The sequence below is a fragment of the Lissotriton helveticus genome, chromosome 6 (assembly GCF_964261635.1).
Source record: "Lissotriton helveticus chromosome 6, aLisHel1.1, whole genome shotgun sequence".
Taxonomy (NCBI): domain Eukaryota; kingdom Metazoa; phylum Chordata; class Amphibia; order Caudata; family Salamandridae; genus Lissotriton; species Lissotriton helveticus.
The window spans coordinates 205,587,824-205,605,140 of record NC_136067.1 but is presented as its reverse complement, the minus strand read 5'-3'; the positions used below and the strand labels follow the sequence as shown (position 1 = coordinate 205,605,140).

Genomic DNA, 17,317 nt, shown 5'->3' with positions numbered 1-17,317 from the left:
TATTTTGGCAATCCTTCAAATCCTGGGAAATGTTCTTTAAGGCGGGTTTTAGTCCATTAAAAAGTTTGATATGAGAAAGGTGCACCCAGCCCTTGCGTCCTTCCAACTTCACGGCTGTACGGGTGGTGAGGAGGACCTGTCGGGGCTCTTTCCAACGAGGCTCCAGCGGACTTGATCTGTCAAAGTTGCGGACCATCACCATGGATCCTGGAACGATTTCATGCGGTGCCACCTCGGTATTGTCTGGAAATGCGGCGGCAACCTGTGAACGACATGAGTTGAGGGCAGACATCAAGGAAGCTAGGTAATCTGTCAGCATATTACTTGAAACATCGGTAATACTTCGGGGTCTAGGAGTACCCCACATATTTGGGGGGCGGCCGAAAACGACCTCGTACGGGGACAGACCTGATCTGGAATGTGCAACCATGCGCATGTAAAATAGAGCAACTGGCAGAGCTACTAGCCAGTCCACACCTTTTTCTTGACAGACTTTGGCGATGCGGATTTTCAGGGTTTGATTATGTCTCTCAACGAGACCGGCTGCTTCAGGATGGCGTACACAATGGAACTTCCACTGGTACCCTAACAAAAGGGAAACGTGCTTCATTAACTCTGAGGAGAATGGCTGGCCGTTATCAGAATATACGACTCTAGGGAGTCCATAACGGGGGAAGAATTCACGAACCAACTGCTTGGCAGTGGTCGCGGCTGTGTAATCTGGGACTGGATATGCTTCTGTCCACCTGGACAAAGCGCATACAACTACAAGGACATACTTGAAACCTCGACATCGCTCCATCTGAATATAATCCATCTGGAGGACTTCAAAAGGGTGGTCAGGAGGCTGGAAACCACCTTGTTCCACCGGGACACTTTTACCTGGATTAAACTGACAACATATCATACAGGTACGGACTTTCTGCTTAGCTGCAGCTCGTAAATGCTTGTTGAACCAAATATTCTGGATACTGTCTAACATAGCTTTTTCTCCTAAATGTGCTGGACTATGCGCGGTATTAATAATGACTTGAACCATAGAGTCGGGGAGAAACCATGTGGCTCTACCCTTTGTTAACCATCCTTGATCCGTCTGGACCCCTCCTTGTTCGGACCATTTCTTGATTTCTTCGGGAGTAGCATGTAACTGGATATCTATGACATCTTGTGTAGGGTCCTTAACTGTCATACATGTAATCGGATCTGGAGTGTGTGTCATGTTAACTGGACTGTCTAGAGTCTGTGCTGTAAGCTTGGCTGTGCGATCTGCTAGATCATTACCTTGGGAAATAATATCAGTGACTTTCGTATGTGCTTTGCACTTCATGATAGCGATAGATGTCGGTAAATGTATGGCATCTAACAGAGCTTGAATAAGGAGACCATGCTGAATCTTGGTTCCATGAGAAGTCATGAAACCTCTCTCCTGCCAGAGCACTCCGAAGTCGTGTACAACTCCGAATGCGTAGCGTGAATCTGTGTAAACGTTAACTTTCAGGTTCTTGGCGTGTATACAGGCTTGTGTCAGAGCAACTAGCTCTGCTGCTTGAGCGGACAGAGTGTCAATACGGTGTGTTTCAATAACTTCAGTGTCAGTAGTCACTGCATACGCGGCGACTAGTTCTCCTGTACTTGTTCTCATACATGAACCATCCACATAAAGTGTCAGGTCGGGGTCTGGTAACGGAGTATCTGTCAGATCTTGTCTTGGCTTTGTCGTAATGTTAACTACTTCCACACAGTCATGTGGGTCAGGATTCGAAGTAACTGATGGTAACAGTGTAGCAGGGTTCAGGACGTTGCAGCGTCTGATTTCTATGTGTGGCTGGAACAGTGTCAATTCATAACCTGTTAAACGTGCAATTGTCAAGTGCTGAGTTTGTGTTCGGTTCAGAAGAACTTCCACGGAATGTGGAACTTGTACTGTCAAGGAGTGTCCTAAAACTATGGAATCACTTTGTCTGATAGCTAGGGCTGTGGCTGCAACTGACTTAAGGCACGCAGGCAAAGCCTGGGCGACTGGATCTAATGTGCTAGAAAAATAAGCACAGGGCTTGTTTTGTCCTGCTTGATCTTGTGTGAGAACAGATAATGCTGTACCTTCACGTTCTGTGACGAAAAGTGTAAAAGGCTTACTGTAGTTCGGTGTCGCTAGAACTGGAGCTTGGCATAGAGCTTTCTTTAACTCATTGAAACTAAGTGTATGTTCAGATGTCCAAGGGAGGACAGTCGATGCGGCTGCCTCCTGTGTCGTTAACTGTATCAGTGGCTTGGCTAGAAATGCATACTGAGGAATCCATTGTCTGCAGTAAGAAGTGAGGCCAATAAAAGCACGTACCTCCTTCTGGGTCTTGGGCTGAGGAAGACTCACTATTAGCTGTATACGGTCTGGTGTCAACTGCCTACCCCTCTTGGACAGTAAGTGTCCTAAGTAGACCACTTGCTGGACACAGAATTGAAGCTTCGAAGGGGACACCTTGTGCCCCATCTCGGCTAGGAAATACAAGACTGTAAGGGATGCCCGCTCGCAAGCACGTTCGGAACGGGCTGTGACCAGTAGATCATCGACATACTGGAGCAGGGCAGTGTCAGTTGGCATGTGAATGTTGTCTAGTTGTCTCTTAAGTGCTTGACTGTAAATACTAGGACTTTCTGTGAAACCTTGAGGAGCTCGTGTGAACATATAGCTCCTTCCATTTAAACAAAATCCGAAAAGGAACTGGCTGTCTGGATGAATAGGGACACTGAAAAATGCGTTCTTGAGGTCGATTACTGTAAAGAACATGGCTTCGGAATCAATGGCTGTCAATAGGGAAGAGATGTCTGGGACAACTGGGTACTGCGGAATAATACATTTATTAAGCTCTCGTAGGTCAATCACTAATCGATATACTGGGGGTGCATTTGGATCAGTACGTTTCATGACTGGAATGATCGGAGAATTGCATACGTTGGAGTCAGTTTCTACAACTACTCCTTGAGCGATGAGCTCGTCAATAATTTTGGATAAGGCTGCTACAGCCTCAGGTGGCAATCTGTACTGTCTGATTCGTGGTAACACTACACTTGGCTTGAGAGTCACACGATAAGGTGTGATTTGCATATAACCTACATCAGTTGGACCTTGCGCCCATAAATGCTGCGGAACATTAGACAATCTTGGATCAAAATCTCGTAACACATAGTGACCCTTAAAGTCACGTAGGAACAAACGTATTCCCTCTGGGGAACAACATATAACTGCACCTAACTCTTTCAGTGTTTTAATGCCTAATAGGTTTTCTGGACATGACTTAGTAAGTAACAGATCAGTAGTACGGGACAATGGACCTACTTCTAGAGTAACTGGCTTTGAAATCTCATTTACGATAGGTTTTCCTGAAAATCCAAGGGAAACATTTCTTGAGCCTGAGAGCGGAGCCCCTGGAACTTCGGCGTGACTAATTGTGGTCCTACTTGCCCCTGTATCAATCAAAAACTTTCTGTCTTTCCCTAATACTTGACTGTGAACATAGGGACCTTCTTGATCTACAGGTATCTCGATGAGAGGCAAGCCTACCTCCCTCTCTAGGCTGTTTCATGAATACTGCTGGTACTCTGGATACTCAGACTGTGCATACTGGTACATCTGCTGTGTGACGTGCTGTGTTGCAGCGATAGGCTGCGGTGCTGTAACTGTCTGTTGTGCATTCTGTGGCTGAGGAGTCTGTGAAACTTGCTCTTGTCTAGGCGGACGTGGTCTTTCTTTAGTCTTACCAGTAGCTATGTTGTGTTTCAGAACTGCACACTCATTTATAAAATGACCTGGCTGTTTACAATAGTTGCAGTTCCCTTTAACGGGAGCTGCAGGATGACTGGCTTGATTCGGACCCCTCTTCTGACTGTCTTGAGGAACAGATTGTGCAACTAGTACTTTCATTTTCGTGTCTTTCATACGTTTTCTCTCGTGTTCTTGCTCTTCCCTGATTCTATTCTGGTGGTACTGGAGCATCTGGAGCATCTGGGACGGAGTATTAGCTTGCCAGGTGCTTTCGACTTTCAAAACTCGATTTTTAACTGGTGGACTTGAATTCTCGACTAATTTAGTAACAAAAAGGTGAGGGTATGACTCACTACTTGTCTTGAGGCCACTGTTGATACTAAAACATTTTTCAAATCTAGAATAAAAATCACTAATATCCTCGTCTTGCTTCTGTTTACAGGCTGAGATTGCATCCCAGTCTTCTTTTCTAGTTGTCAATAATCTGGGTAGAACTTGTATTAATAATTCTGGTAATTCTTTACATTTCTCTCCTAGACCGGTACCTGGTACACGTGACTTATCTTCTGCTTCTAGAACTGCCCAATCGATCTTTTTCTCTCCTACCTCCCATTCTTTTTCCTTTAGCTTTTCATACACCCCTGCGGGCAACAGGACCTTTAACATTTTAATGATATCTGGGTAAGTGTATTCTCCCATACGGAGCATGTCTTTTAATTCTCTATGGAACCCTGCTGGATCTTTGTCATGACAGGGAATTAATTTCTTCATTTCGAGGAGTTCCATCTTTGTAATCGGGGTGTAAACAAACACTCGTTGCATTTCACCGTCCTCTGTCTTAACTGGATGCACTTCTCGTAACGGGTTCTGTCTTTCCATGTAAAATGGTTTACTTTCTGGGGGTGAGACATGAACAAAATGCGGGTTCAGAAACGTTCTATATTTGTGACGCTGTTCTAGAATGACACTAATTAAGTCGGTACCTAGACCTCTCCATCTATACTGGAGTAACTCGTTCAGGACATCGTGTAACGGACCTGGATCAGAGTGCTGACCCTCATACAGAGTAATGAGGTGCTGGATCATATACATACCCACCAGTCGTTGCTCGGCTGGGGGCAATTTCAGAAACATTTGTGCCACTATTTCGTCTGGAAAAGTGGTAGAATCAGTAATCCATCGGACTGCCGATCGGACTAGTTCTTGTTCATGCATGGTACTTAACTCACTGTAACCGATTCGTGATTTCAGAATGTGATCGGTAGCTTGAAATACTTGTTCTAGGGAACCTTGTTCTGGTGCTGAATGATGGAAAGTAGACTTGTGTTCTAGGCGTAAATGGCGATCTGGAAATCTAGATTTTCCTACATACGCTATTCTGGCGGTATTCTCGTCGTCTTCCTCTTCAGGATCAGAGTTACTTTCTTTCTCGCTTACTTGTGCTGCTTTACGTTGTTCGTGTATCTTTATTATTTCTCTACGGATTTTCTTGTACATACTCTCCATGGCACTAATGGTATTGTGCTTACCCTCGGCTATATTATCACTCCACTTTGTCAGGGTTTTCATTTCGGCCGGATCTTTAGACGGGTAATCTTGTTCTCTTATTAGACAGTTAATTAAAAACTTTAATATCATACGCTGGATCTCAGCTTTCCTTTGAGACATGGCATCACTAATACTTTCTGGATCATCCCCTGTACGGATGAAACGATATATTCTGTCTAGATCTTCTTTCATATTGGGTAGGGTGACTAGATACTCGGTCACCCTCCTTACGCGTACTGAATATAAAACCATATTATTCTCGCCTGGGACTGGGTCATAGGCACATTCGCCAAGGGCTTGCCTGATTTCTGCAACAGACTTATTACTCTTGGGAGTACGCTGTGATGCTTGAGCATGTAATTCGAGTGCTGATAAACGCTTGCGTGGCGGCGGGGTTTGAGGAGGACCTCCTCCTGCGGCCCCTAGACTAGAATCATCGACTGATATTCTTCGTGGCGGAGCGGGAAATTGAAATGCTGGCTGGACCGGGGGTACCGTAGCAGGTACTGCATGGGGTGCCCCGGTGTCTGGAGGAGCAGGATGTGCCTGATTTACAGGGACTGGCGGAGCACGAACAGGATTTGCATATTCAGGGACTGTGTCGTCCAGATAGGACGAAATAAAAATATCAGCTGCGGTCGGTTTGTGACGTAGCTTGGTCGGAACTAGTGGTGGCGGGAAATTACTGGATGCCTCTGGGGTCGCTTTTGGCAAGCCCTCGGCAAGAAGAGGGTACATACCCTTAATAAGGGCATGCCTCTGTCTGTCTGACTGTTCGGCTTTGACTTGTTCACCTATCTCGATTAATTCTTTTTCTTGGGCTCGCTCTAAGGATTCTCTACTTAATTCTGATTTTCTGATTTCTTTTTCAGTTCTTTTATGAGCTTCTTTGCGCCATAACTCGATGGCATCTTTCTGTGACTGTCTGGCTTTCTTTTTCCATAATGCTTCTTCTACTCGCATGATGCATTCGGCATCCCATGTACCCGATACGGGCCATCTATACTTTTCTTCTAACTGTTTGGTATACTCTACCCATAAATCTAGATACAATATGGCACTTATGCCATGTTTCTGATACATAAAGTGACCTGGACTGTCCCGGGGCGGGACGGGAACTGCTGCTTCCAGCAGACCCTTTCTAGTTTTTAACTGACGTAACTTGGAAAATATGGGCATGACTGAACTGTAATCTAGACACAATATAATACACAATGAACACGATACTTATACCCCATTCATACCACGACATTAAAATACATGAAAAACATTTAAAAAATAACAGTTCGAACAGAATACTACCTGGAAATACTGAGAACAGAACACATAAATTTTCTCGAGAACAGAAACTGACTAGAACAGAAACTAGATGCACTGCTGAAACAGTACGAAACTTACCGGTCTCATAAAGAGACACGTCAGGACCCGCATCCACCGAAGTGGACACTTCGTTTGTGGGACTGTGTACCACCAACCCACAGACCAGAGTCAATTAAATTGACCCTGTCTAGATACCACCCCAGTAACGGTACTCACCGAGCAGCAAGAACGGAAGGCCTCAGACTGGACTGGACTGCTACGACGACGGACGACGAACTTCGGACTTCGGACTTCAGTTACGGGTGGACCTCCGGATACCTCGGACCTTGGACTCTTGGCTTGGGCTCTGGTCGGGACTCGCCGCGTTCCTCCACCGTCTCGTCTGGATGCTGGACCGCCTCCTCCGTCTCCTCCGTGGGCCTGAGGGATACTTGAGCAGAAATATCTGCCACTGCGCAGAAGAGTTCCGTCACGACTGCAGAGGGTCAGGGGGTCGGCGTGGCTTCACCGACGCGTGGGGAAAGGGCAAGTCCCTGTTCGGGCGCCATTATGTGGTAAATAAATAAATAATACCTCTCTTTTTGACTAGACATATATCATAACAGATAGCTCAATAAATAAGAGTCAAGATTCGAGGTAGTAGGAGTTTTGCAGGTTTAATACAGCATAAGGACAGGAACAGGTCAACCTGCATAGGAATAGGATGACAGGGCCCAGCAGCTGCTGGGGCTGGATCTGGGATGAGCGCGCTGACTTTTAATAACAATACAAGAGCATATATACATAACGCAAACACATAGCATTACATTGCAGTAGGCGTAGCAGTGGGTGGAGCAGAAGGCGTGACGCGTAGCAGTCGCGAAAGATAAGGGCGAAAGTAGGTGTAACTGGGCGTATACATAGACATGTGATGCAAACGTAACAGGATATGTCATGAATGGGGCGGAAACCATGGAGGGGGCTACCTGAGGAGCCGGGACCTCTAACCTAGTGGTGCGCGCAAACTTGGCAATGACGTATTACTAGGAGAAGCTGGGGGCTATGAACTCTGTGCTAGGAGCAGAGACTGAAGTCTGGAGGGTCGGAGCGACATGTACCTAAACCCTATCTAGTATCTGATGTTTAGGGAACATGTTGATATAAACTAGAAGTCAAGAGAGGAAAGGCTAACTTGATTCTAAGACTGGACCATGCATTATTCTACATGTAGTGCGTGATGAAGAATATGAAATGACCATTGAATGCAGTATTTCTCTAACGTGGAGACGTGAAGGCTAGACAATGACGGAAACTATTGATGCAGTTCAGTAGCTTAGGAATGCAGAGAAGGAGGACTGAACTGATAACTGGAATCATAACATATTCTTGGCAGACTCAGAGACTGAGCCAGGCTGGGCCGGGCACTGCGAGGCAGGAAGTAAGTGAAGGGTCGAGGATACAGGTGGGGGCTGTATCGCTCCTCAGCGAGGTTTCAGGAGACAGGAGCTGAATCTGATGTCCAGGCCCTTTTGAGGCCTAGAAACGGGGACTTTATAATAGAATAACGTGCACACTGAGAAACGTGGCAACGTAGCTTTACATAGGCCTGATATTCGTAGTATTCACGAGGACTGGAAACTGGCATACTAGAGGGGGACACAACTGTAATTGCGTCATTAATCAGACATGGGGAGTACATATGCATATTTAATCATGCACACATAACATATGATGGATGACACGTAGGGACACAGAACATGGCAAAATTTACTTTTCCACAGACCTCTGCCCCGTGACTCAAGCCCAGTCCCGCCTACGCTCCCTCCACGTCAAGCGGGAGAACCCGTGGTGGACATGAGTCACATAATGGTAATGATATTGCTGTAGTAGTCGGCATGCACTGTGTACTTCGGCATTTCATCATCTCTATGACACATACCAAGTTTGAATCACAACAAAGGCAAGTGTAGTGTAATGGTGAGTTTATTTACATACATGTGTGGAGATAGTGCTGTACATGAGATTCAGAATCCAAAGTTCACAGATGAGTTTGAAGTATTGGTAGATAAAATTAACCCTGGGCGAAGCACTACGCTACGCTCGCGTAGTTTGCGCAACTTCGCACTACGCGAGCTGCACGTAGCACGGTGCGAACACGCGTAGTGCAGCTGTCTTTTTTTGCTTGTTCGCGGTTCTCAACGTCATGTTCGCGACCGCGAGCAAGCAAAATGACATCCGGCGATATTCTCTATGCGGGGAGGTCAGGTTTCTCATTGCGAGTGGTCGTGCATGCTCGCGACCGCTCGCGATAAGAAACTACCAGTTCGCGTTGAGAAAGCTGCCGCTTGAGTAAAAATCTACTCGAGCGGCAGAAAACTACAGCTCGCACTGTGCAAGATGCTGTTTTCAATTATTGTAAAGTGCTGGATGCTTGTTCGCACTGCGCAATCATTGAAAATGCATCTTGCACAGTGCGAACATGCTACTACGCAGCTCGCGTAGTGCTACGTGAAGTTTGCGTAGTGCGAAGTGCACTTCGCGTAGCTTCCCGTAGCGATACTTCGCGAACTACGCCCAGGGTTAGATAAAATGTCCAGAGTGAAGTCCACATTCATCTTCTACATTGGTACAACGTGGACCCTCCATGTCATGTTTGGGAGTTGTGTCATGTGCAACAAGGTGAACGCTTTGCACACAAAGACCAATATCCAAAACAGGTAAGGTTCTGGGTTCCTGGGGGATGTGCAGGGACAACTGTGGCTCACTTGTCCTTCTTTGGATGACCCCTCCTCTTCTTCTGGAGGGGATCCTCAGGAGCAGGCGCAGACGTTGCATCAGATTATCCACCAGATTCATCCTCCCTCCCTGTGGCATTTGCAGATATTGTTGCAAGAGATGATGTGGGCACACAGGGAGGTGTGGACACATTAGTGCAGATCTGGCGGAGACGGGTCAATATGTCCATTTGCACTGCTGTAAGTTTGTCCCACTTTGCCTCCATGCGTGCATGATGGGCAGCCTGCTCTTGTTGCATGTCCTTGAGGACCCCCACTACCTGGCTTATTCCTCCGGTGCTATCCTGGTACGCATCTATGATGCATACCAGTTGGGGGTCATCAGGCAGTCCAGGGCCCTCTGCAGACCGTGACCTCTGCTTAACACCACTCCCACCACCCCTAGACACACGGCCTGTACCTGTGGTGGCAGGGACAGTTGACCTGGGGGCCCCTTGGGTGTTGCTACTGGTGTCATTTTTCGTATCATCCTGGGTGACCAGGGCCCCTGTGCTGCTTGAACTTGGTCTCCTAGGTCTGTCTGTGTTGGTGGGGGTGTTAGGTCTATGCCAGATGGTGTTGTCGTGGCTGCAGGGGGTGCAGGTGTTCCTGATGGGGGGCTTCCTAATGACTCACACCGGAGGACAGAGCCAGATCCACACCAGAGAGCTCATCCTACACCAGAGTCTAGGCCAGTGACTCATCCTCACTTGCTGCTGTTTTACCAGTGCCACCTGTGTTTGGAGGAGACAGACACTGTCAGTTATGTTACCACAAACATCAATGGTTGAACTATGTATGTTACAACACGGAGGGAGGAAGAGGTACTGATACATTCATCTTGCAATGAGGAGTACTAACAATGAAGGAGGGGGCAAGGGATCACTTATCCTGTGCAGCCATGGTATGTACATGATTTCATTCCTTAGAAAATTCCCTCTTATACGTATACAGGAATGGGGCCCTGCTTCTCAGATTGCCGCCTCAGTGTACTGTAGCTGCATTTACTTTGGTTCACCTTTACAGCAGATATGATGTGCCTCCACCTGGAGGTAGACTGGCTGCTTTCCCAGTAGTGTCCAGAGGAGATATTAGCTCTAGGATCACATGGGGCAGCACATGTGGACCAACAGTGACCAACCCTGGTGCGGTGTATCAGTAGCTGGATACACACACACATAACCTTTGATTGTAACTTCATACATCACAATGTTCAACATTTTACCTTTGCCTTTGGGTGTTGTGTGTGGTTTTGACTCACAGCACTTGAGCACAAACACAAACTCTCAGTTTTCTCATCTGGACACAACTGGTGAACCAGGCAGGTTACCTCCAGGTGGAGGCACAGCATATTTGCAACAAGAAGGAGCCAATGATGCTGCTGCTACAGTACACTGATGCGGAAAAGCATGATATCACGCACTACGCATATGTACATATGTGAGGCTTTCAATGTAGGCAACACAATCAGTTATGAACCAGGTTGCACAGGAGGAGTAGACCATTCACCCCTCCTTGATCTTTGTAACAATGTTTGATATGCATGACATTTGCAACCTGACGTCATGGTGCATGCCTGAACACTGCATTGTCTTCAGTTGTCACAGACAGAGATTGATGTTGTGGTAGCACTTTGTCCTGCCAACATGAAGCCTTTCAATGTGCATGTTTATGTGTGCACATACCCAGCTCATGTATGAATTTCCATGTACACCGTCATTGTTACTCAAGGACCATCAGGTGGCTGACACAGGAGGGTGATCCCTGTTAACATTTGACTCTGCTTCAATGTGAGGGTGTGTGCCTGTGCTGACAAGATGGCTGACAGTGGAGTCCTGGTGTTTGTTACTGGCCAATTCCCAGTAGAGCTTTGTGATGCCCACCACAGAGCCCACTCCCAGAGTACTTGCCAGCCCATTTCTAGCCCCTCTGAGGTGAGCATTGTTCAGAGAGGTGTTGATGGTGCAATTGTGAGGGGGTGCATTATCTGTGACAACAACACCATCATGCTTTGGTATACACTCACTTCACAAGCATACTTTCTATTCCTTCCTGTCAGGCAGCTTCACTGTGAGATATTGGTTGTGGTGGCAGGGAAGTCTGACAGTATTAACTGAGGTTAGTGCCACTGCCTTGCCTTATTTGTTGGTAGGTTTGTACATGTCATGACACAGTTAGAAATCACTATGATGTGCCCATTAGTGTGTTTGACTAGCATACACTTCTTGGGTAGGTTGACTTTTGTTTACTGGGCCTTTGCTATCAGTGCATGGTTTCACTGTCCCCTTAACGGTGATGTGTGTGTATTGCGACACAATATTGGGTATATTGGTTGTGTACTCACCAGGCTCTGGTATGTGAGGTAGGCCATGGATGCCTTCTGGTGGTAGAATGTCCTGCACCTTCTCCGCCGAGGACCTGAAGTAGAGGAGGACCACTGCCAGTGACCTGGATCAACGCGTGTTCCTTCTGGAGGAGCTTCTTGACCCTCCTGCGCACGTCATACCACCTGTTCTGGATGTCGGTCTGTGTGCGATACACTGGTGCTTGTGCATTCACCTTGTCCACGATCCTGTCCCACATCTTGGTTTTCTGTGACATGGGGGTCCTTTTTCCAAGGCGCCAAACAAATGTGGCTCCACTCTGAGGATCTCACCTACCAATATTTCTAACTCTGTCTCTGTGAACGGTGGATTCTTCTTAGGGGGCATGGTGATGGGTGGTGGTGAGGAGTGATGTGGGTGGGTGGGTGTGTGGGTGCAAGTGATTGTCTGTTTTTGTAGGAGTATGTGTGAGAGCTTTTGGAGGAGTGCTGATGATGTGTATGTTGTGTAATGGGTGAGTTGTGTATGTGTCTATGATTGGTGTCTCAAGTTGTTCTGTGCTTGCTTCTCTGTTGTGTTTGCAAAGGATCATGGTAGTGTAGTTTTGCCTTTTTATAGGTGGAGTTGTGGGTGTGTCGTTGTGTTTTTTATTTTTGTTGTGTATTTATTGACTTTGTCATGGCTTGACTGGTCCTTTTTTTGTGTTTTTGCCAATGTTTTTGGTGGGCATGTAGGAGACGTTCTTCTGACCAAGTCGGGCGCTCATGTTGGCTTGTGCAGGCTGCTCTGTGTCTTTCACACTGATTGTGTTCTATGTTGCATGCGAGTCTATCGCGGTGGTCTCTCTCGCTTCAGGTACGTTTTTGGTCCGGGTCGGTCGTGCAGCTTGGGTTCCGTGCAATTCGGTCGGATTTCATTCATTTGGCATCGTACTGTGCGGCCCGGACGTCGCGGTTTCGTATCAGTCGGGTGCATTCCAGGTTCGGTTTGGTCGGTGCGGCTCGTGACCATTTTCCGGCCGGATGGCTGAATTTTGTACGGCTCGGTCATACGGCTTGGTTTCTGTACGGCTCTGTTGTAAATCACTGGCTTTACATCGTACTGCAAGGCTCGTACGGTGCATGTAGGTGTCGGTCAGACTCCGATCCCAGTATTAGTCCATCGGGCCGATTTCCAACCGGAATCGGCCCCTTACTGTTCTAACTATTGAAGAACCCCACACATTTTCTTGGACCAGGGTCAACGGACTCGATAATTCTCGCCTCAGTGCCTACTCTAACCAGGGAACACACTTGGTAACTCTAGGCATTAAGCTTGCCTCATCTCTACAACGGCCCCCCACAGACTCCGGGGATGCCTGGTTTCACCCTGGAGATACCCAGAAAGGGAGCATCTCACAGGGAAAACCAGGACGGGTTCCCCAGCGGTCTACAGCGCCAGGACACTCGGGTAGAGTAACAGTGCGCTTTACAAGTATCCCACATTTTACATTTCAATTACTCTTCTTAGACCTTCCTTACGAGAAGACCTATCCAGAGCAGAACATCACTTTTTGTTCATTGGAAACCTGAACTTATTTTTTGGATAAAAAAATGGCTGCACCACTGCAAGAATCATCTGATTCCGAGGATTTTGTTACTCAACAATTTGTACCAGAACCTCACCCTCCCAAAAGACCAAAAGATACACATCCATTGTATGGAAATGTTTTACTTTTCCAGAGGGGAAAAAGAAATGTAATACCACCAAAGTAGCATGCAAGATTTGCCAGGCAGTACTGTCCAGAGGAGATCCAAACATGAAATACCCATGTGGTACTGCTAGTATGCGCAAGCACCTCCAATCCATGCATCCTGTCAACTATGCTCACGAAGAATGTAGAACACTCTGCCAAAATGTACCTCCACCACCGGCAATACCAAGTACCTCTGCAGCATCACCTTCAACATCACGATCAGACATACGTCCCCAATTCGTGAAAGTTAGAATGCACCTAGACCTAGTTTGTAAAGCAATTGATAACCATCAATGCTAGTTTTGTTTTTATTCCCTCAAAGTTCATGGTTTTGTTCGTCTTGTTGACTTATTTTTTCTTTCTAAAAAAAAAACCAAAAAACTTTCTAAAAATAAAATGATATATAAAAGTAAAAGAAACTACAAAAATATGCTCATGAAGAATGTAGAACACTGCACCAAAATGTACCTCCACCACCGGCAATACCAAGTACCTCTGCAGCATCACCTTCAACATCACGACCAGACATACGTCCCCAATTCGTGAAAGTTAGAATCCACCTAGACCTAGTTTGCAGAGCAATTGATAACCATCAATGCTAGTTTTGTTTTTATTCCCTCAAAGTTCATGGTTTTGTTCGTCCTGTTGACTTATTTTTTCTTTCTAAAAAAGACAAAAAAAGTTCTAAAAATAAAAAAATATATAAAAGTACAAAAAACTAAAAAAAAAAATATTTTCAGAACCAACTACTCTGGTTAAAGAAAGAGTTAAATGTATATGCTAGTTTGTGAAAGTTTACATAAATGTATACATACTGCATAATTGGGTAAAGAAAGCATTTGTCATATATGGTCAATGTATAACTGCAGAACTATAAGGAAGTGCTGTACCATGACACTGTAAGCTTTTTAGCTACAGCGTGCTGAGCTACTTCCGAAGGACAGAGATGCAACATATGTACATAAATATGTTGGAATGCGGCACATACAGAAAAGGGAATACGCAAGGAGAAATTAAAACATTTCTGACACTCTGGGGTAGCGTTACAGTCTGACGCATTCTCAGGTGTCTTAGATTTACGATTCCTCGTAAATCCAGGAATGTGTCAGGTTCCGAGGATGTTGGGTGCCAACACTCACAGCAACACCCATGGAAATCCCCTTTCAGGCAGTTTTTTGCGTGAAAGGGGCACATATTTATAAGGTCATGAAAAGTCATGTAAAGTAGCTTTACGTGGCCTTATAAACATGCTATGGCACGTTGCGCTACCAGAACGTCAAAAAAGTGACGCTCAGGCAGCGCAAAAGTGCCGGTGAGACCCACTGTATCTCCTTAATGCAAGGTTTGTTGCTACTGTGATGCACTTGGTCATGGCCTTATCTACAAATGAAACCTAATCCAATCTAGCCCTTCCAATATGAAAACCTTAGTCATGGTACTGTGCAGGCTGTGCCCCACATCTACCCACATTGTGAGTCGTGGACTCTGTTCAATGTCACTAAAAGCACCTCTTCTTTTAAAAACGTTTACTGTAATGACATGTAGTTTACCAGTATCGTGAACATGAATGTGAAAAACATAAACACAGCTCTGTGAGGACCAATGACAAGCATAGCATTAGCTGTGGAACTAAATGGCAGGCGTTCGGTGTGCTCCAAACCGTGACCTACAACATCTGCCTATTGTACTCTAAGTACATGGGGCCTTATTTATGAAGGCCTTGCGCCGCCGGTGCGTCACTTTTAAAATGGGAAAAAGTGACGTACCGGCGGCGCAAGGCCTTCATAAATAAGGCCCATGAACTTTTGCACATACAAAACAACATTTTTCAGCTATCGCATGCCCTTCATTTCTTTTAAAAATGAGACAGCATTTACTGTCACTGGAGTTTCTGCCCTAGAGCTTTAAGGAGGAGGAAGCCTGGAAGCTCACCAAGTTAAATGAATTATTTATTTTCAGGTGAAAGAGTATAAATAGATACACCGACACAGCTGATTTATTTTTATGTATTTTCGATAGTACCTCTACCGCCCCGGGAGAAATGTACCTGACGGGATTTATTATAGTTATTTTGATTATTTTGTTTATCTTTATTAGTGTAAAAAGCACTACCGATGCCTGGAAGAGGAGCATCGCCAATAATTTTCCACCTGGGCCAAGACCTCTCCCACTGATTGGAAACCTACATCTGATAGACCTCAGGAGACCACAGAAAACCTTCGTAGAGGTAAAAAGTTCAATTTCCTCTGACGACATTTTTAAAGTAACATTGCTCTTTTACTACCCGACAGCAGTCAAGGGGGCTATTTCCCTTGCTGGCGCCTGGCCCATGACATCTTTGCTACTCCGCTGCGTGAGGGGTTGATGAATACATAGCCTGCCTACTTTTGACACTGCCTTATGCCTCTTTCATCCAACGCCTTTGTCTTTTGGTCTCTTGATCTCAGTCCTGACTATTATTTTTCTTCTCTGCTTTCTCCCATTGTCACACTATTTGCCTCCTCCGTCTTCCTCCCTTTTCTCTGTGTGTAAAATAAATCCCAATCCCTGGGTGCCCACCACCTGCAACCATCAGCTCAAATTCTGGGATGCACGCAGACTGGAAGTCGAGGGGCATATATTCCCCCCATGTTGCTTGGAAGCAGTAATCCAATAATATATGTGAAAGATAAAGTTCAAATAAATTGTATTGCCCTTGAGACACATAAGCCATCTGCAATACATACGTTTACGTAGTGTATGTTTAAATTCATTTTTAGAATGCACATCATGGCTATGAAACGTGCACTGCAATGACAATCTTTATCTTGAATATGAACAACATACAATTGGTCTATCCTATGCTTCTTTATCATCAATTTCCTTTTTTCACTTAATGTAGCCATTTCTAATCATTCACATGTTTTTCGAACCTTGATTGAAATGTTCCTGTGTTTATTACAGTACTAGAAATGCCGGCACTGGTATTCCAGTTTGTGATAATACTGAGATTTATAGATTGTAAACCGTGAGATAAATGATCACCTGATGCTTTACTAAAAGATGTACATTTTTAACCACCTTAACAATTCACAGTTTAGCAAACTCAGGGAGAGGGATGAAAGGTTGATTTGGTTTTGATTGGATATGTCCCTGTGACCTGCAGGTTGCACACAGATGCAATCGGCATTCAGATAGGGGAGGGGCTTTGGGGAGAAGCACAGCTCGGCCACTCAGTGACTCCAGTGAGGGTAACTTAGTTATAGACATTCGGGGTGGGCAGGGGTGAAACCAAATGTTCCAACTAATAAAGCAGTGGGCCACAGCGTGAATGTGTGTGGTGACCAAGGTTCGGGATGGACTGTTTCCAGTACTGATTTGCATTAGGTGGGCCACTGCCGCCGGCCCCATTTTGATTCGGGTGGTCTGCAGGTTTTACACAATGAAATTTACTTTGTCCGTCTAAAAGTAAGCCTCCGCCCATCCCTATTTAGGGTGCATGGTCTGATTGCTTCTTTTGTTTTACTATCTTGCACAGCTAGGTATATCCTGGTGGTGGGGGAAATAAAAAACATGCAATGGAACAAAACTGTTGTGGGGGTCATTATAAACTCCCTTTGGGAGTTTGTTTTTGAAAAACAAAAACATTTTGAAAAATTTAGTGGCTAGGCATTATTTTTAATGCTGCCATTGGTTAAACTTTTCATACACTGATAGGAGCCACCTTGACAGCGTTTCCAGCAAATGTATGCTGGGCTTGCAGGTATCTCTAAATTTGGTAGGTGGAGTAAAGTCAGTAAAGTCTTCCATCACCATGTCTACTTTTACTCCTGAATTAGGACCTTTCGTAAGAGGCACAGTGGCTAAAAAACAATGGTTTGGAATGCTTCCACAAGTG

At 45.5% G+C, this 17,317-nt stretch overlaps 1 protein-coding gene across 2 annotated transcripts in view; it reads left to right on the top strand.

The window, feature by feature from the left end:
* The first annotated feature begins 15,463 nt into the window (after positions 1-15,463).
* Positions 15,464-17,317, top strand: part of LOC144762425 (cytochrome P450 2K1-like) — a 242,737-nt gene continuing 240,883 nt past the window's right edge. For both annotated transcript variants that reach the window (XM_078647605.1, XM_078647604.1), the window contains exon 1: positions 15,464-15,667. In XM_078647605.1, coding sequence (XP_078503731.1) covers positions 15,482-15,667 — 186 coding nt within the window. In that variant the 5' untranslated portion in view covers positions 15,464-15,481. The remainder of the gene's footprint in view (positions 15,668-17,317) is intronic.